The sequence below is a fragment of the Lutjanus erythropterus genome, chromosome 9 (genome assembly GCF_056507025.1).
Source record: "Lutjanus erythropterus isolate fLutEry1 chromosome 9, fLutEry1.hap2, whole genome shotgun sequence".
Lineage (NCBI taxonomy): Eukaryota > Metazoa > Chordata > Actinopteri > Lutjaniformes > Lutjanidae > Lutjanus > Lutjanus erythropterus.
This window is the reverse complement of record NC_139325.1, coordinates 19,326,903-19,346,904: the sequence shown is the minus strand read 5'-3', so window position 1 is coordinate 19,346,904 and position 20,002 is coordinate 19,326,903. Positions and strand designations below refer to the sequence as shown.

At 39.9% G+C, this 20,002-nt stretch overlaps 1 protein-coding gene across 3 annotated transcripts in view; it reads left to right on the top strand.

Annotated features, from left to right (window-relative positions):
* The window catches only part of ptprub (protein tyrosine phosphatase receptor type Ub), a 231,371-nt gene that overhangs the window by 190,627 nt on the left and 20,742 nt on the right, over positions 1-20,002 (top strand). For 2 of the 3 annotated variants that reach the window (XM_084726379.1, XM_084726378.1), the window contains 6 exons: positions 4,769-4,841; positions 4,948-5,024; positions 12,561-12,597; positions 13,485-13,582; positions 17,206-17,322; positions 18,193-18,347. In XM_084726379.1, coding sequence (XP_084582505.1) covers positions 4,769-4,841; positions 4,948-5,024; positions 12,561-12,597; positions 13,485-13,582; positions 17,206-17,322; positions 18,193-18,347 — 557 coding nt within the window. Of the gene's footprint in view, positions 1-4,768; positions 4,842-4,947; positions 5,025-9,381; positions 9,400-12,560; positions 12,598-13,484; positions 13,583-17,205; positions 17,323-18,192; positions 18,348-20,002 lie in introns of all 3 variants that reach the window. The other variant, XM_084726377.1, reaches the window with a different exon arrangement.

Below are 20,002 nucleotides of genomic sequence, written 5' to 3'. Positions count from 1 at the left end.
ATAGTATATTTTAGTGTCAGTTGCAAGTGACAAATCTTTTTTTTAAAGATTTTTCCAGAAACCCTCAAATTTTCACTGTTGGGCCTTTCAGGGGTTCAAGTGTCAATCAAGGTGTCTTGGACCTTCCAAGATGATGTATTTTACACTTTGATTGTAGTGCCTCTGAATTCCCAAAGAAGGGCATTGGCACTAATTCAGACATACTGTGTGTAGCCAAGTTGTGGTCCAGGAACTTACTAGAAATTGTTCTGAATGTTCTGTTTGCATGTCAGATAACTGCATGGTGACTTTGTTTTTGCGCCAACGCACTGCAGGGTTTTAGTCCTAAATTGAACCGAATGTGTGGACATGTTTGTCTTCCAGAACATAGCTTATCCCTCTCCTGCTGTTGCAGTGTCTACTATCTCTGGTTGTGTGTTTCAGCGCAAATAATGAAGGGTCCAGATCTCTGAATACCTTTCCCTGGTGGAATGACTGTGGCTGAGAGTTGAGATCACACCCTGGGGAGATGTCCATCCCAGTCACCCACAGCCTATGGCATTCATGAGAAAGAGAAAACATCTTTTGTCTCTGGTTCATGCTTTTCCCCTCCGGACCTCTGCTTGTAGACTCATTAAACTGTCCCTCACGGGCAAAACTTGCTCCACTCAAAAAATCAATACACACCTCTTTGTTAGTTTTTTCTTTCTTTGCTAGAGTATGTGTTTTGATGGAGTGTCTCTCTCTATTATGAAGGAAAATGATGAGGAGGATCATATTACACTCCCCTGGCAGGCATAGGTTTTTATTTCCCCAAAGAATACCTATGTTCTGTAAAAACACTGATCAAGAATTTACAGTGAGTTGTAAAGGGGCTTGTACGTGTGGCAGCTGCTGTCACAACTGTCATATTCCCACTGCAGAAACTTACGAGTAAACAACACAGAGCTTTACTGGAGAACCAAACTTTCATTGTACCACTTTGTACCTCGAGGCTGAGGTTAGCAAGGATGATGGACTCAGTGATTCAAAGTTCAGCTGCAGCAGGGGCCACTGAATTACAGAGCTCATTTTTTAAAAAAAAAAAACAACAACAACAACAGCTACCTCATGTTACCTCTTTGGTAGCTTGAATCAGGCTTCTTGTTTATTATATTTTTTGCTATAATATTCTATTCAAGTTGATGTATCACGTCACTGATTGGATTTTGACTGAATGTTGTGGGATTATGAATCTCATCACTGTTTTTGACATGATGAGGCGGAAAAACTGACAGGTCAAAACAAGGTGAGGGAACAATAATTGAGTGATCCAGAGAGAGAAATTGCAGGGGACAACATGTCCTTGTTGAGGGGAAACGAATAATGCACATAAATGTATGTTGTTAGCACATCAAGGTGTTAAAGGGATAGTTTTATTTATTTGATCTCGGGTTCAATAAAGTACTATCAATAGTCAGTGTATTACCTATAGTAGATGATGGTTTTCATGCCCCAATTTAGGAGAAGCAGAGAGCAGTACCAGCATGGAAGCTAAGCTCTACACTTAAACTGATATAGATTTCTTTAGATGGACCTTTTTTAAGTGGCTAGAATGCCTTTTGTTTCTGTTCCTGTCCACAGCAGTTCTTTGCTTCTGTGCTGGTTCCCCTCTTTGCTTACTCAAACTGGGGGCGTGCCGACCGACTGTAAAACACTGACTATGGATAAGTACCTCATACAACCCGACACTGAATATCTCTTTTAAAGAAAAAAAAAAAGATAGAAAGTGTAATGGTATCAATAGTTCAGGACTGTACTTGACGGTATCAATATTTCTTTGATCTCATTTTGCACATTTTATATGATCCTCTTAACCAGCCCACCCCACTGATCCCTGCCAATGACGGTTCCTAATCGGTCTTCCACGGGTCTTGTTGTTTCCCTTCCCTCCCCTCCAATATACTACTACTCTCTCACAGTTTTTCTTCCTGTGTTTTTCCTCTCTCGGCTTGTCTCTCCTCTCCGGAGGGCTGAGCAGAGGAGTGGTGGGAGCAGAGCAACAAAGAGAGCTCAGAGGTCTAGTGTCAAAAATATAAGCGATGGAGGAAGAACAACAAGGAGGAGGTGGACAGGGACAGAAGTGATGACGAGAGGTAGAAGGAGATAAAGAGTACAAGAGAGATCGGACCCGGAGAGACAGCACATGGAAAGAGGGGGAAAATTTGAGAAGGAGGGTGTAATCCCAGGCAGGATTTGGCTGGTTCTTGGCTCTCTGTGGGGAGAACTGCGTTGTAATCCCCTGCTCAGCATGCAGACTTGGGCAGAGTTTCACCAAATTCCCCTAGTGGCTGAAAACCACAGGGGGTAGACTGGTATGGGCATGTGTGTGTGTGCGTGTGTGTTCTTGTCCATGGATCTGAAGGAGGCTTAATTCGGCCCTACAGTGGACGCCTAAAAGTGGCTTATGACAACGTGTGAGAGTAAGCGCTCTCCAGTGCATCGATGCAGACAGGTGGATCATGGGGAATGAGGAGATGCGTTGCTGAGTATAATGTGTTATAATATGGTTGAGCAGCCATCCACCAAGCAGGTGGTAGACAGTTTCTCAGCCTTCTCTCTAATTGCCACTCATCTCACCATAGGGTATTCTATAACATCAACATTATTTCATCTCATTTTGAAACAATCTATACCTTACATCAGTGGTTAGCAGTTGTTGGAGTTTGCAGTGATAACATAACAGTTTTCCTACTGGAAATTCTTCTAACTTTTTGGAACAATGGGTCCTTGATTTCAGACAGAATAGACAAAAATGCCTCTCATTTCCATCCTTTGATTTTGTTGGCTGAAATTATAGCTGTCGCTGGCAGATTTTATCAGCCATGGCTAGCTGGCTAATCACGCAAACATCAGCTCCACGAGTTTCTTTTTATTATTGTTATTTTTGGCCTTTAATGCCTTTATTTTCATAAGACAGCTGAAGTTAGGACAGGAAAGGGAGGAGAGTGGGGGGACAACATGAAACAAAGAGCCATCTCCAGCTGACTTTTCAGTGTTTCAAGTGGACTCCTTTCAAAATGAAAACATAAGAGGAGCATTGAATGTGCACTTGATGGGTTACATCATGTTCAAAGATGGAGGCAAAAGGCTGCATGTCCCAGGCAAAAAGTAAGCATCATCACTTGATGATCCACATATGAGACAAAGAAATAGAAAAAAAGCATTCATGTGCTTGCTGTGTAGAGCTAGATCATCCTAGTGTTATAATCTGGCTACCATAATGACAGATGTCAGACTGCATTGTTATTTTGTTCTGACATAACCTTGACTGCTTAGCTTCTATAGTTGTGTGATGTTTGTTTCAGTTTTAATGGTACAAGAGACAAGCATTTTAAGATGGCAACTGACCAATGAGTTTGGCAAACTCGGAAGTTGCTGGAGAGTTTCTATCTGTGGGGTCACCACGGCAGTCTGACCACCTGGTGTGTTATCCTAGATGCATGTATCCATATCAGTGCCCAGTGACCAAGACAGTGGCACTGTATGTTATACTCTGTATAATTGCATATATGTGACAATTAAGTTGACCGTTTCCACTATAAAGTTTAGTGTTACACTCAAAGAACTTTTACTTGATTGTGTCTGGTAGTACGCAGTTTCTATCACTAACAGAAGGAATGATTCTGGATTGCCTTTTCCTCTAAATCTGTGTAACATGTTCTCACTTTGTGATGGTTAGGGTTAACCCTAACCCTAATGTACAGCTGACTTAATTGATGGTGGCTCTCAATTTTCAATAGATTGTTTTTGTCAGTGGGTTATCTAAAGATTTTGCATCCATCTTTGACTGTTTTAATATCCAAAAGATGCATGAATTCCAAGCTCTTCTCCTCAGTTTCAATAGGAAACAAAATTTGAAAGTTCCATTTCATAGCCATACAAAATTATAAAAATGTCAATAAATAAATCTGGAAAACAATGTGTGTATCTGGACTGTAACTGTTAATATTGAAAATGAAGTCTTCCTAAAATGTGTTCATGAATGAGCAAGAATATTCACCAGAAGAAGTAGGACGGAGAAATGGAATGAGCTGCTAATGATAACATCCATGATCAGTTCTGTAGGTATTAAGCCACATAGCCTGAAATGCTAATGATTTGCTAGAGCTGTCAAACTGTTTAATGCACATCTCACATCTTTGCTCTTGTGTTTTTGGTCTTGTTAAGGCCATAAAGAGACACCACCCTCCAAACACTTCAGCATCTTGAGAAATGCACACTTTGACAGATATGCTGTGGTTGCTAAGATATGATTGGATAATCGCTCTCAGTTCGTGAGGTCTGTAACAACATTAACATTAAGTATTTTGATGGATTTACATATCTTTTGAAACTCTTATTGGTGGTGTACAAAGAGTTTTAATGCAGTAGAACTGTAGCCACTGGGTTAAAATTTAGACCATGTGGTGCTGAGGGCTCTCACAAGAACAGGTGCAACTGGCAGTCCGTGACTCATGAGGGCTCATGAGGACCAGACAAAGACTCTGTGATTTGCTGTTGGCCCTGTTTTGTTAAATCGCAATTCATGCGTAAAACACCAAACCTTACTGCAGGATACAGTGGCTGTTGATTGCCGTAGCCGTGCTGGATAGATGTGCTGATAGGCTTTTATCATGCTAACCGTGAAACACAGTTCTTCTTATCGCTCTTAAAACAAAAGATGTGTTGGAGCGTTGATTAGTGTTTATCTAAGATATCTGAATGGTTGTTTCTGAAATCTGCAACAAATGTCTCTTCATCTCTGCAGAGTTTCTTTGATGGCTGGGACTGCACAAAGAAGAAGGACAAGACCAAAGGGAGGCATGACACCTTGTTGGGATGTAAGTCATCAGTACTTATTTCATCCTGTATGAAAAATAACAGAAAATGTTGTGGAAGCTGTTGTATTTCAACCCCCCTTTGCTCTTTTTTCCCCGTCTGTCTCAGATGACCGCCACAGAGTCAAGCTCCACCCCCTCCTGGGAGACCCTAACTCAGACTACATTAACGCCAACTACATTGATGTAAGTCTAATCCTGTTTTTTCTGCCTCTGTTCGACATGGGATACAAATAGTAACTCTATCTCTTACACGCTGCAAAGCCACAGTCCATCTCTTTCATTCCTGTAAGCTCACCAGTCTGCTGGCCCACTTTCACCTGGAGGCTTTCATCCAATCAAACACTCTTCCTATTGGTGTGTTGCCAGCTGCCATGGTTGTCAATCGCTGCGCACAATCCCTGACCCAGACGTACTCTGCTATCACTTTTATTAAAACAGAGTGGAATAAATGCATTTAATGCCTTGCAGAGGAGATGAACCTTTCTGTAAGACACTGCAAATCCCCCTAAATTAAATAGACATGATTGATGTTATTCAATCTCCAGATGGGCTGCGAGGAGATGATCCTTTCCACTGTTCACCTTAACTGTCTGCCACACAGCAACATTCTCACTGATCATATGAATTACATGTATATGTTGCTAATGTGTCTCACACAGTCTCATTCATACGTGTTCTCATTCATAAAAACTACAGGAGGCTGTGTTTTTTTTCATAAAGCATTGTTAGATGGCAGCAGCTGAGTTATTAACAAAAGAAATCAACTCAGATTTTTTTTAAATACAGTTTTACTACCAGATATACTGCTGATAGAAACTTGTATTTTGGTTCCCTGGTGATTTTTGCTGTCACGGTTCTCAGTTGTTGCTATTCATTTGAGTTATGTCAAGGGAAGTCTGGCAATCTGATATGATTTCTTTATCTCACAAGATTTATTTTGCACGCCTCTCATTGCAACTACTGTAAAGTAAATATGGCACTCTGGGAGAAGTTGAGGCAAGCTGATGTACTCCCACTCCTGTTTGAGGCTGATAAGAGGTTGAAAGATCCTGTTTCTGTCTAAATCTTCATAAAGATTATATTTGAAAAACAGCTGATAGTGAGAGAAAATTACTAAGTGCATACTTGATTTTGGCCGAATTTCTCCTTTAGGACAAATTGTGTCATCAAAAATGCTTGACACTGCAGGGCTTTTTTCCCTCTCTTTTATTTCTCTGTAGAGAACGGGCAGTGGTGAGATGCTTTTAGAGAGTTCATTACAACGAGAGGGCATTAAAAACCTGGCCTGCTGTTAGGACTGTAGTTATTGTGAGGGTCTCCATTAGTGTTTAGGGCACCGAGGTGCAGGCATTAGAGGGAAAACACCACTCAGCAGCCACTACAGTGTCAGAGTCAGGGATGTTACTCCCTGACAAGGCTGGCCCGACGAGCTGAATAGTAACTACTTAGCCATGGCAAAGCATATTTTAGACAGGCTGTGATTATTTCACCAGGTTAAATGGAAAAGTTTTCCCTCCCTCTGAAACATTATTGCGCTTTCACAGCAGAGGTGAAAGAGTGCAGGCTCTCTGTTTCCTCTTTCTCTGTCACTTAATGCCAGAGTCTCGGCTTGGCTGTAGTGTGTGTTGCTTGAAGAAATTCAGAACTTTGCATATGCCTGACAGCATTTAGCACTTGTTGCAAATGTAAAGCAGACTAGTGCATCATGACTGGCGCCAATTTACATTTAGGGTCTCACTGACAGGTGTAGCATGGCCACACAATCAAAACTACACACATTCATAGACACAAACACCAATATTGTCATACTGGTAATCAGTTTTGTCTAAAGCTGCGTTTCCACTCAAAGTACCTGGACCTTTTAATCCCAGGAACTACTTCTAGGAACCAAAAGGTCCCTTTAATCCATTGCTGTCTGTGTTTCCAACTCTGTTGAAAGGTGTTGATTAGGTAAAGTTTTACTTGGCATTTTGACGCCATATAAAGTGATGGACAGGTATCGTTATTTGGATTTGTCGCCAGTCCTTCTGTCGTATGGATTCTTCTGTAATTAAATGTTGATGTATCAAAGCAAAATGAAAAAAAAAAAAAACTTGTGCAGATGCAGACTTTTTAAAAATGGCTGCAATCAGACCCCAACTATAAATTTCCTGTGCTCTTGGACAGTGTCCCCAGAGGTCCTCCAAAGGTCCCTAGTCCCTTGGGAAAGTTCCTGTGGGGCAAACATGCCTTTAATGTACCTAATGTAATATATCACTTTGTCACTTACCTTAAAGGCCCAGAAAACTCTTTACAATCAGCTTCTTACTGTAAGTGATGGAGTACTACAAGAACAAACATTTGTGGTGCAGTCAGAAGAGTCTTACAGATTAGAACAATCATTTTGTTTTTTTGTTTTGTTATTTTCTTGTTTTTCTTACTGGTTTACCAGTGGGTGGGGCTCAGTTTGAAAAAATCTGATGTATGTATTTTCATGCATTATAGTGCACTCAAGCTTAGCAACATTTACACCAGAATCTGTGTTTCTATATAATGAAATTACCTTTACCTTTGACTTTGGCTGAGTAGTTAGTCATGAGTATTTTAAGGTCCAGTGTGTAAGGTATACATTCATAAATATGTTTTCATTAGTGCAAGAGCAGATCCAGAGAAATATTCATTTGGTGGCAAGAGGGTGGCAAAAAATGCAGATTGAATCACAAACAATCACATATATTAATATTTGCTTGGAAGAGCCCTCAAATGAGGATCTTTTATCCCAAAAACATTGTTGTAGCACATGAGTAAAGCACTGTAGAAATGTCTAAAGGTGGCATTAGAAATCAGGTAATTGTTTTATTCCCAAATCATCAGTTTTTTTTTCCAAATACATTTCTTTTTATGCTGAACAGAAGCCCATCACTTACCCTAAAAGGTGGAGAGACAGATCATTAAATTATATGTGTTACTCTTAATGTGTTATTTTTAATCTGAATTAATGCATTAAATGAATAGCCCAGACTCTCAGGTGTTTAAGTTCTTAATGAACTGTCACTGCATTGCTAACTAAAGTGGCCTTTTGTTTGGGTCTCGGAACGAGTGATTTTAGTGTGTTTTAAATTGGCTACTTTTGTATTTTGTGCTTGCATGATTGATCTAAAATTTGGACGTTTGTTTCCAGAGATGTCGGTAGCTGCAGGCAATCTGGAGACACTCGTAAGCACCTGTGAATATTTGGGTTTAGTTAGATTTATTCTGTCTCTCACACAATCAAACATGGATTACATTGTGTTACTAAACAAAATGTGCTTCAACAAAACAACCCGCCACTATCCATCTGCGGCAACCGCACATGTGCATTTAGCAGGAGCCGGAGAGGCTGCACAGAGAGCTGCCAGGAAAACAGAGCTGCTGCCCACTGTAGGGACAGCTCATGGAGCTGGATGAAATTGAAACCTAAGAACCTACAGGGAGTGTAATTCCTTGTAATTCTGCGACTAGCTGCATCTTTTCATATATGTGCGATATATTTATCACCTGAAAATGTTTTTGTTACTGTAGAATGAGCTGTTCATATCTACAGAGGGTGTGGGTCTTCTCCCATGGAGGCCACCATATTGCACTGTCATGTTTGTGTAATAGCCCAGAATACTGGCATTTTTCATAAGCTTCATGACCACTGTGGGTTCTCCTACACGCTTGGAAGGAGAGAGTGAGACGAGTTGTTTGCAATTTGCAAGCTCAATGCTTGATGCCATTAAATCCTACACACTGGTCCCTTGAGATTAATATTATTGAGGAAAAGGGGAACTCCACCGATTTTACACATCAAAGTCTGTTTACGGGTCTTGCACAGTGCTGCTCAGTACGTGAAAAAAATATCAAGCATTTTTTGGCTCCAGAGGGGGCTGTGTGAAGTCTATTGAATTGCCTCAAGTGACATCACTTGATGCAATTCAGGTTTTGACAAGGAAGAAGAATGTGTTTTATCTGTCCATCATAGGAACATGTTATAGTACTGCAATGCTAAATCAGTGGAGTTCTCTTTTTAGATTAGAAACCAAGTTTTCAGGGGCTTTAAAGAGTGACTGCTTACATTATATTACTACTTTTTTATAACATTTGCTACCTATCTTATCAATAAGCCCTGGTTACATAGTTTGTCTTCTTATGCTGTTGCAATGAGATACAAAACCAGCCTCATTTTCCAATTAGCAACATAATATAAGAGACACAGCAGGATTTCTCTTTTTTCTGCTTTCTTAAAATAGAAAATCCTAATGGAAATTTCATTAAAAAAACAAATAACAAACTAAAAGTAATAAAAAAACAAGAAACAGTAACCGAAAAATCAATGGTCATAGTCAAATCCCACAAGAAAATAGTGCTAGGCATAGAGCCCAGTCCCGCTGTACTTACATAACACACACGCACACACACACACCTCTTCTCACCTGTCTGTAACCATAACTCCTTCTTACCAAAAGCTTCTTTCATTAACTAGCCTATATGTCTTCTTTTTCTACCCCCCTCCCCACTTCCTCGACCTTGGACCCTGTAGATTCGGATTAACAGGGAAGTAAGTACTTCACTGCTCGTTCTTCTGCCTGCCATCGTTCTATTTCTGCTCTTCTCCTGCTCTTCTCTATCCACGTCCCTCTTCCCTCTTCACTATCCTCTATCCACAAATGCTCAAAGGTTAGTGTGTTTCAGGTTTGGACTGAAAGAAAAAAAAAAATGCCCTTTTAGCTAATGATTTTAAACGAACACAAGGAGATGTGTCCTCTCCGGATAGAGGACCCTGCTGTCTTTGTTAGTTCGCATAAGTGGCCAAGACCCAGGAAGTTTAGTTGCTATGGTGACCGTCTTAAGTGGAGGAGTCGTAACAGTCATTCTCATAGTGTTCGGGCAGGGCCAGAGGAATTGTGGATAGCAGGGCCGCACACGGCGTTGGTCATCCATCTCCATTTTAAACATGTCCCCGTTTATCTGACTGGGTGCAGTTCAGTTTAGCAGCGTGGACAGGCTTGGCATATTTGGAAGATGCCCTCTGCAAAAAGATAAAAACTGTTATCAACATGGATTTCCCCATCATACTGATTTGATGAGAGCCGGTGGGCTTGGATGTTTATTCAGATTATTCCTGAACGGCCTCCTCCACTCCACAGAGTCATGTAAGGTAATTGGGGCATCAGTGATCCGTCCAGCTGCTGCTCTCAAAATGACAGTAAACTCTGAACCACAACATCCGTGTGGGATGTTCTCACAGGGCTGCTGTGTCTTGGTAACAGGTGTCTCCTTTACCCGAAAGGTGAGATAAGCAGCTGTTATTTTCAGGAGGACTTCCTTTGAACAGTGCACGTCCTTAAAGTGTCATTCTTAAAAGTCCCTCAGGTGGTCTTTGTTGTGTTTTATTCTCCCTCAAGGCTTTAGAGGTGACATCTCATCGTGCATTCATATTCACCTCATACTCACCATATGGAAATGTCTGTCATCTGTATCAAAGGCTGTCGCCTCCTTTGATATAACGGATTGCAGAATGCTTCACTGTACATGTCACATTTTGCCTTGAAAGCTGTTTATGCTGGTGATGATACCATGCATTAATGTCAAACCTGTATGGTTGGGTGTCATTTGGATTTTAATGATTCTGATTCTGCTTATCGATTTTGAGACTACTGTGCACAAAAAACAAACATGTTTTTTGAGTTGTAAACTAAAACACTTTACAGTACTGTGCTGAATTATATCATTGCTGGTATTCATATTGACATTTCTTTATACATTTATAAAAATCTCCAATTCATTCATGGGTTGAAAAGACCTTAAACCCCACCCACTGCTTTTAAATCATCCAGATTCTTGCCAGACTAATGCTGAAATAGAGTTGACTTCCAATTTTAATGTTTTGATGGATATAAAAGCAGTGCCTGACTGCAATAATAGAGCTACAGCACACACACTGGAGACAGCAGCCTCTCCGCTAGCATTAGCTCAGTTAGCTACAGCACAGAAACTTTTTCAAAAAGGGCCACAAATGTCCTTCTAATGACTGTCAAAGCTCCAGCAGACTCTATTTATCTCCAACACTTCTCTGTATTTTCCCCATTGTCATAACTTTGGTAGTCCTGTGCCTGTCCCCGTCCACAACATCTTGCCCTCTTTTTAGTATTTTTTTTTAAATTACACAGTAGGTGGAGTTTGGCTTAGACCTGAGGGCTGCACTTACTCTTGATTCTTTGAATGTTCTCCACTGTTCTTCACGGCAGAGTTGTGTGAAATGCCAATTACCACAGATAAATGTTACCAGTGGAAACACTCAACTAAGTTAACTTTAGCTAGATAACTGTAACAACTGGCCTCTTTAATGAAGTCTTGAATATTTGGGGGTTTACGTTACTCTAACAATAGAAAGTATCCCATCCTTGTAAATTTTTACAAAACTCAGATAATTTGTGCTATTCACCCACTAGTCAAGCAACTTAGCAAAGGCAGAGGATGTTAAGTGAGAATAAACTATCAATTAAATAAGAGGAATGCATTAGGAGACAGGAAGGCAAGCATACATTGAATTTGCATGTCTTTAGATGCAGACAGTTAGCCAAGTCAACAGAGATGTTTGGTACTTGGTAGTGTAGACCTGCAGGCACTGTGGTTAAACTGCAGATTTGAGCTGGCTGGGTCATTAAAAAAAGAGAGAGGACGGGAGAGAAAGAGGGAGCGAGGTTGTGTGCACATTGACACACAAAGCACAGCAACACAACCTGTCAAGTTGAAACTACAGTTTCTAGTTTGGCTGCTTAAATAACAATATTAACTGAGATTACTGCATGCATGGAAATGAAACTGAAAATTGCCTCTCTGAACATTAAAGTAAATCATTTAAGAAAACACTCATACATCGATACAACAAAAGAAAACACAAAGAAATGAAAGAAATCACTGTCAAAGCTTGTGCCGTTTGACATAATTTAAAGGGTTATGTGTAACCTGAATGTAAAATCCTGAAAATAATTAATTTGGGTGGCCTGCAGATGGATAATTTATGCATATATGCGGATTGGGATGAACTCAGACCCCGTCCACACGTCACTAGTACACTGTTTAATGTGAAACTAGTCTGATTGAAATTTATGTAGGAATTGATTAGCAGAATCAAAATTAAATTTTCTTAATGATTCCTCTGTGATGGATTCTTATTTGGAATCGGTTTTTGATGTACAGCCATTGAAACCTGAGTAAGATATTCTTCCACTGATTTGACTCGAGTGGAAGAATTCAAGGACAGCGTTTTTTGGGGTAAAAATGTGGTTTTGATTTGTGAATTTATCATCCTAGATATAGTACACATTGCATCTTGAATGAAAATCAATTTGTCTTTATGGGACAACACTCTGTCAGACTGTCACAGGGATTTAGTCATTGTTCAGTCAGCTAGTCCGACCCTCTTTTCTACAGATTTATCAGCCGTCTATCAGGGTGCAGTATTTACCAACTGCTCCGAACTCTCTGTGCTGTCTCTGAGGGCAAAGAGGTGGTCTGGAGTCAGCGATAGGTCAGACAGCGCTGGAAAATTATACAGGAAATGCAATTCTCAGCTGCATAGAGTGGGTCAGTAGGAGAGCAGAGTGCAGAGACGGAAGGGGAGGAAAAGGGTGAGACAGAGAGACACCCTCCCATACAGCTGTGCCTGAGGCGCAGATGGCTTACTCAGCATGTCATCTCTCTTCTCTCTTTCAGGGCTACCATCGATCCAACCACTTCATCGCCACTCAGGGTGAGTATCCCAGCAAGGCTATAGTGTTTATGTGTGTGTGTGTGCGCACCGCGGTGAGTACCTTTTATAATAAATTGAAGATGATCCAGCCAATGAGCCCACTCATGCGCAGTCCCTCGCCTAAACCATCTTTCCAGCAAATCCAAACGTGATGGTGTGACTACTATTCTAGTGATGTCATTGAATTAATCATTAGGTGAGGTGAATAATTAAGTGCATTAATTATAGCTTCTCAATCTCAGTGACATGTGCAGCGGCGTGTTCATTGTAGAAGAGAGAACCTTTAGTTCATCCTCTGTCGCTCAAATACAAAGTCGCAGTCTGATGGACAGGTGGACTCGGGGTGTGTGTTTGTCAAAATTTCCCTCTGCTGCTTCTAAACCCTGAAGAGTGTCAGTTTCTAGTGAGCTCCCATCACAAAGTCACTCAAGGTCTGCTCATCTGCTTATCTTGCACCAGCACCCCCCCCCCCCACCCCCCCTACAGAGCGACAGAGATGAAACTCGCAAGAAAGAAAAAAAAAAAAAGACGTCAGCAGTGTTTTTGTCTCTCTGAGCATTTCTTTCCTACGTGATCCTTGTGTTAAAGTTGTATCTCGCCTCCTAAACGTCTCCTCCTCAGATGACAATGAGTGACTGATGGTCCTCCGGGCTTTCATCATCAGCTACTGCTGTTGTTTTGTCACCCATCGCCCCTTCCCTTCTGCATGGAATTCCCAATAACTTTATTGACGGCGCAATCTTGAGAGATCAGAACCCTCCTGTCTGAGGAAGGACAGTCGGGTCACAATAATACGAGATTTCACAACTCTCTTGTTGCGAGGACGGGCTTTGATGCTGCCGTTTCTTTGTCTCTTCCTCTGTTATTTTTTTCCCCCTTCCTACCAGGACCCAAGCAGGAGACTCTGTATGATTTTTGGAGGATGGTGTGGCAGGAAAATTGTTTCAGCATCGTCATGATCACGAAGCTGGTAGAGGTTGGAAGGGTAAGTGATATCCAACCCCCCCACCCCCGATCCCTCACCCCCCCGTCACCACTCAAAAGCTCAAAAACACCCCACATTCACTGTAAGGGCACACTTTGTGTCTTTATGCCAGGCTTTTATGTATCTGATAAGTATAGATCTCACAGGACCTTGCTGTGCATATATAAACAGCTGCCTAAAAGCTGCTTATTTTGGTGAAGCTCTCCTGCATCTATGTAAAACCACAAATCAAAAGCTGTTTTTAGCCTAGCTGTAAAGGAATAGTTCAACATTTTGTGACATACCATTTTTTCAGATTTTCTTTGCCTAAAGTTAGATGAGATTATCTGCTTCACTTTCACATCTGTTTGCAAACTATGAAGCAAGCTGTCAGTTAGCTTAGCACAAAGACCAGAAACGGGTAGCTCTGTACAAAGGTACAGCAATCAAAACCATCTACCACCATCATTTTTGGATAAATTAAAACATGCGAAATAATAGTGAGCTTTAGAAGTGATGCTGGGTGGATTTTGTTACTCTTGGAAAGAACCAGGCTCCCAGGCTCTGTTTCCAGTCTTAAGTAGGAATGCCCAGATCGATCGTCCATCTATTATTATCTACCGATATCAATAAAAATAGGGGAGATCAGGATTAATACTTTCTAGTCACCAACAGTGAAATTAGAATGGTGATGCAAAATACTTAAGCTGATTCTCAGCTGACTTTGTGTTATTGTTGCATCTTAACTAACCAAAAGAAACACTTTACCTTACCACTTTATTTATATAATATTTGTTGCCTTGAATTCCTTTAGTTTTTTTTTCTTTCTTCATGTGCCAGTGCGTCAACGAGAACAAAGAATGATTATAAAACATGATGTCTATACTTGTTGATAGTGCTGCTGGTTTTAAAATAGCAAAACTTTATCAAAACACAACTTGTGTAGTATAATCCAAGTCCCAGCAATTTAGTTGTATAGTACATCTAAAACCCTTGCTAATGAAAACATTTCTGGCAGAAAGTCCTAAAGGCAAACTGGTTCTACGCACTGTGGTTTAACACTTTCATGCATGTGCGCCTTTAGCGAATTAGCGAGTAGCTAGCTAGCTATTGTTTGTCAGTACAGTAACTGAGCAGGTATGTGGTGTCAAAAAATCACTGACTTGCAACTCCACTCTTCTTCAGTCACTTGCAAGAAAGTGAAGAAATATACAGTATTTCCCAAAACATGAAACTATTCCTTTAACTGTTCTCCGGGTGACAACTGAAAAACATTAAATCCAGCAATCTATACAAATTCTCTTTGCACTATTCACTGAACAATGCATTTTAAAGGATTGTTACATGGATTATCCATTATTTGCCTGTCATGGTATTGCGATGGGGTTTTTATAGAAATCTACATTGTGACTGTAATGATTATAGAGTCCATAAAATATGCTATAAAATACCTGTGCTGCGTAAAATGAGCCACATATATGTGGCTTCTGTCCTTGTATATACACTGCATGACTACACAGTTTTAATGGCTATACTGTAGTACTGTTATTTTCCACCTCACATAAATACCCGTAGTATATGAATTCTGCTCTAAGCACCCCATCCTTCTCCGTCTAGGCAAGAGAAATGTATTACCTCAGTGGATGGTTAAAATGACACCATTTTTCTAGCAGAATCCCTATATCCAATTTGGTTCTCCATCCTAACAATTCTGGGAACAGTCAACAAATGAGGACTGGTCTGTGTGGCTGAATCCAAATAACACCTCCATTAAATTACCTCCTTTGTGCTGGGTGTTGGTGAAAAAGATTGCTGCCCTCCTGTTCATTATGCTTCCCATTTTATGTGATTATTGTGCTTTTCTTTTCTTTTCCCACTGAGATGAAATATCTGCGGTGGAACAGGTTGTTTTTGTTCCACCACAGCATTTGAAGTGTAACCTCTGTACGTTTTCAACTTATTACATTTCACACCAGTGTGTCTCTGTTCTAGTTAAACCAGCAAATGCAGTACTTGATATTTTTATTATGATCACTTAATTATAAATTATAATGACACAGGTAATATTTTATCTCTTTTTCTGTTAAATTAATTGTTAATTAGCCCTGTAATATATTTTTTATTATATCTCATTATGCATTTGCTCTGAATTTAATGCATAAAGACTTAGAAACTCAGTAGAAGGAGAGACTTAAATTCATCCAATAAACCTTAACCTGAAATCTGTTACTTTCTGATTGTTCACAAGCAAAGATGACATCTAGTGACATTTGTCCAACAGTTTTATTTTGCGGACATTTTATGGACCTAAAACACCCCAACAACATTGTCCCGTAGCAGAGATTTGACTTGAAGCACGTGGTAACATGTCACTCAAAGGAGTCTATGAATGTTTACAACTATTGTCACTGGCATTCGTTCAATTATGTCATTTCAATGCAGATTTTACGTTGTTTGAGATGTCTGTGTTATAGATATCTGTCCATCAGTTGACTCTTTAAATCATTCAGTACTGTACTCTTCAGTCAAAATGACCTCAAAATATTTGATCACATCTTTATGACGAATTAAATTTCTTGCCATTGTTATTAAAGCATTTGACAGCGTAATGAGAAATCTTTTTGACAAGTCCAAAATGTATCACTGTGATAGAAGTCAAGGAAAATATTCATGACGTACTTAAAATGGCGCCACGACAGTCGGCATCAAAACCAACCACATATGACAGTTTAATGTCACGTTAAAACAAAACGCTAAAAAGTTTCATTAATTCTGATCATGTCAAGTTGTCATAACAAAGATATTGTTGGCTCAGTTAATGTCAGGTTGTCATATCAAAGAAATCAACCGGTTATGTTGTGTCGCTTAATGACGTTGTTAGCTCAATTAAATGTAAAGTTGTCATAACGAAGACACTGACAGTTTATGTTGTCTTGCTTAATGTCAAATTGCCATAACAAAGACATGTCAAATAATCTCAACTTTGCATTAATAATGACATGACTGACTGAACGACACTGAATGACTACAGTCATAAACATTCATGGCAGGTGTATGAGAGTGTAATGTCAGTCTTATGCACAACCCTTCAAATGAAGTGTTACCCAGCACATTTTATGGAAGCGGTTCGTCTAGTGTCGTCCCTCAGATATATAGAAATTCATAAGGTGTCCCTGTCAAAGAGAGGGGGAGATTTAGAGAAATTGCTCCTCAGAGGGAGTCATTGTGGATGTTGAGATTGGACACCTGGATGAGGAACTAAAGTTGAAGCCATTTTTTTTTAAGTCCACTGGATCAAATTGTCTCTCAAAGAACATAATTTCTTCTTTCTTTAAAATCTAAGACCTTTTGTTAAAGGTTGGATATTTTAAGATGAACCGTACAGATCTGTTTTTTTGTTTGTTTGTTTTTTAACTTAGGGGTGCCTTTAATATCAGGAGATTTGAGTGTATTGTGCTTTGAAAAATTAGGTTGAAACAGTAGAGAATTTTCTGCTTTGTACTGGAGAAAAAAAGGAAGTTCCGCCTTCGCAACGCTGTTATCAAACAGATTAATTCATGGTACAGCTTGTGCAGTTTTGCAGGTGTATTTTCCAGGAATGTCAAAACGACTTTTGACTCTGTTGCTTTGCTATTTTTAAACAGGTGAAATGCTGTAAATACTGGCCCGATGACAGCGAGATGTACGGCGACATCAAAATCACTCTGCTTAAGACAGAGACGCTGGCTGAATACACAGTCCGCACCTTCGCCTTGGAGAGGGTAAGCTGATCTATGATTTACATTTTGCCTAGCCTCTTTTGCATTTATTAATACTTGTTGTAATATTCTTGAAATTAGAAGTAGAACATTAATAGAGGGGATTAGATACTTGACAGGATTTACCACTGATGGGTATGAGGGCCACATGTTAAATTGAGAGGAATTAACACCAGTAGCTACGTGAATGCCCCTGCCGTTTTTTCCAACATTGCCGCTACTCTGTTGTGCCCCTGATGGCCTCCATCCTGTCAATCTCCCGGGGGATCTCTCATTGGAAGGGCTCAAAGCAACGCTGTGGTGACAGTGGCACAAACATAGCATTATCATCACACTGTCACATTTGCTCTCCATGGGCACATGCTGCTGCTTATTCAAATCAGCACGAATTTAGGAGCTGGTGACAGCTTGTTTTTCATAGCTCTTTGCCTTTCTTTTTTTGGATTTCTGTCTTCGACAAATCTTTGCTTTGCGTCGCTTTACTTTGTCATCTCTGTACAGAGGAAGAAATTGCTGTGTGACTGCAGCAGCCTCCCAGTAGAGAGGAGAAACCTCCCAGCCCTCCCTGAGCTCCGAGAGCCTCAGTAATTCCTCTCTGCGTGTCTGTCACACCGCAGTGGCTGCTAGCATGTGATGCCCAGAGGCCTAACTGTCCTAGAAGACCTAACGCCCAACGTAAATAATGTCCTGGTTGTCCTCACACTGAACCGAAAAATATGCCACATCTATCACGGAGGGGAAATGTCTCTGAATGGGTGGAAGCACGTCTTGGAGGAAAAAAAAGGGCCTGGAGGCGACTATGATTAGGATGCAAGCCATATAAGTGTAGCGTTTTAGATGTAATGCTAATGTGTGCTGTGTTTCTGTTGACAGAGAGGATACTCAACCAAGCACGAGGTGCGTCAGTTCCACTTCACGTCTTGGCCTGAGCACGGGGTGCCCTATCACGCCACTGGACTGTTGGCCTTTATAAGAAGAGTGAAAGCCTCTACACCTCCTGACGCTGGCCCTGTGGTGGTCCACTGCAGGTAATATGATACTTAGCAACTGCTGTAGCCTGCAGTGTTGTAAAACCAAGCCGATAGTAACTTTTATTGTAAATTGAGAGGAATAATAGTTTGGCAAAAATTGGTATTCTTTTTTGGGAGATTCAGGACTACTACAGTGAGTGCAAAGTGATGTGATTACATGATCAACGGACGCCTCGCTAGCTAAAAAAATATTGAAACACAAAATATTTCTCATAAAATTGGAACAGAGATAGCCACAAAATATATAATATATTATTTTACTACTATGTTTCACATACAAATTTCTGTGACCCATGACATGTGATCCCGAGTTTAACATTTTCTAATTCCAAGAACATGGTTAAAAGAGCTCATGCTAAATAAAGAGTGGACTGAACAATATTCATGCCAACCCTATTTTTATTTACTCAGATTTTGAAAAACACATGTAATAAACCTTTAAATGTTTCAATTTTGCATTCGTAGAATTGTCTAATTTTCTGAATTTTCTCTTGCTGGTAAATGAGTAAAGCTTCCATAAACTCAAAATTGACAAGTAATAGATTATCAATAGATTTATTTTCTTTTTGGAGACTCAGGACACATGATCACCAGAGGCGGCCATTAACAGCTGCCTCCTCCTTCTCCTCACAGAATATGAGAATACATGTATAAGTTCTTTTTACTGCTGTGTTCTACGTACAAATACCTTATTTCTGTGATTTATATATAATTCTGAGTTAAAGTGGCTATGGTTTGAAGAGAAACAGCCCAGATGCTAAATGCAGACTGGAGTTGACTTTAAATTGTGATCTTGTGCCCTTTGTCAATATTTATGCAAACCTCACTTACATTTATTCTGATTTTGAAAATCACATGTATAAATGATCCCTTCTAGTGTTATAGTTGTACTATCACAGAATGTAAGAATTGTCTCTTGCTGGTAGCCAAGCAAAGAATCAATAAACTGAGAACTCAGAATCCCTCATAGGAGTGTCAATTAAATAATTCACCGTCAAAACATAATGAAGCAAAAATAAACAGACACATTTTCAATAATTTCTTTCCATAATAGAACACACAGCTTGTAAGACAATAGTGTAATAATATCTTACACAGTGTCAGTAAGCACAGTCAAGCTTGCTCCTTTGCCCGCTAATGCTAGTGCTAGCTGGTTGAATGTATGTTGTAGCGGTCCTCTCCCATTCTCTATTAAACGCACACTGTTTACAATTTATAGGGATTTATTAGCATAATATGTCAAATAATATTCACAAGTATATTTTTATCACCTGAAAATAAGATTTTTTGTGTTTTCATTACTTTAGAATGAGCTGTTTAGAGGGTGTTGAGAATGCTATGTTGTACCAAAATGTTTCTACAGTAGCCCAGAATGGACAAGCAAAGGGTGTAAACGGGACATTTGGCACTTTTTGTAGCCATTGTAAATTCTTCTTTGTCAGGAATATTTGATTTGCATCCCATGGGCTGAATCTGACCCTTTATCAACCTTAAGCCGGCCCTTTGATCATTTATACATTTATCATTGTGATTTTATTTAATCAACTAATAATTCTAAGTTTGTATGTGTTTACATTGTTTTATTTTAATCCATTGTATTGGTAGTCTAAGTAACACATTCATTGTCGTGCATATTGAAACACCTAACTTAG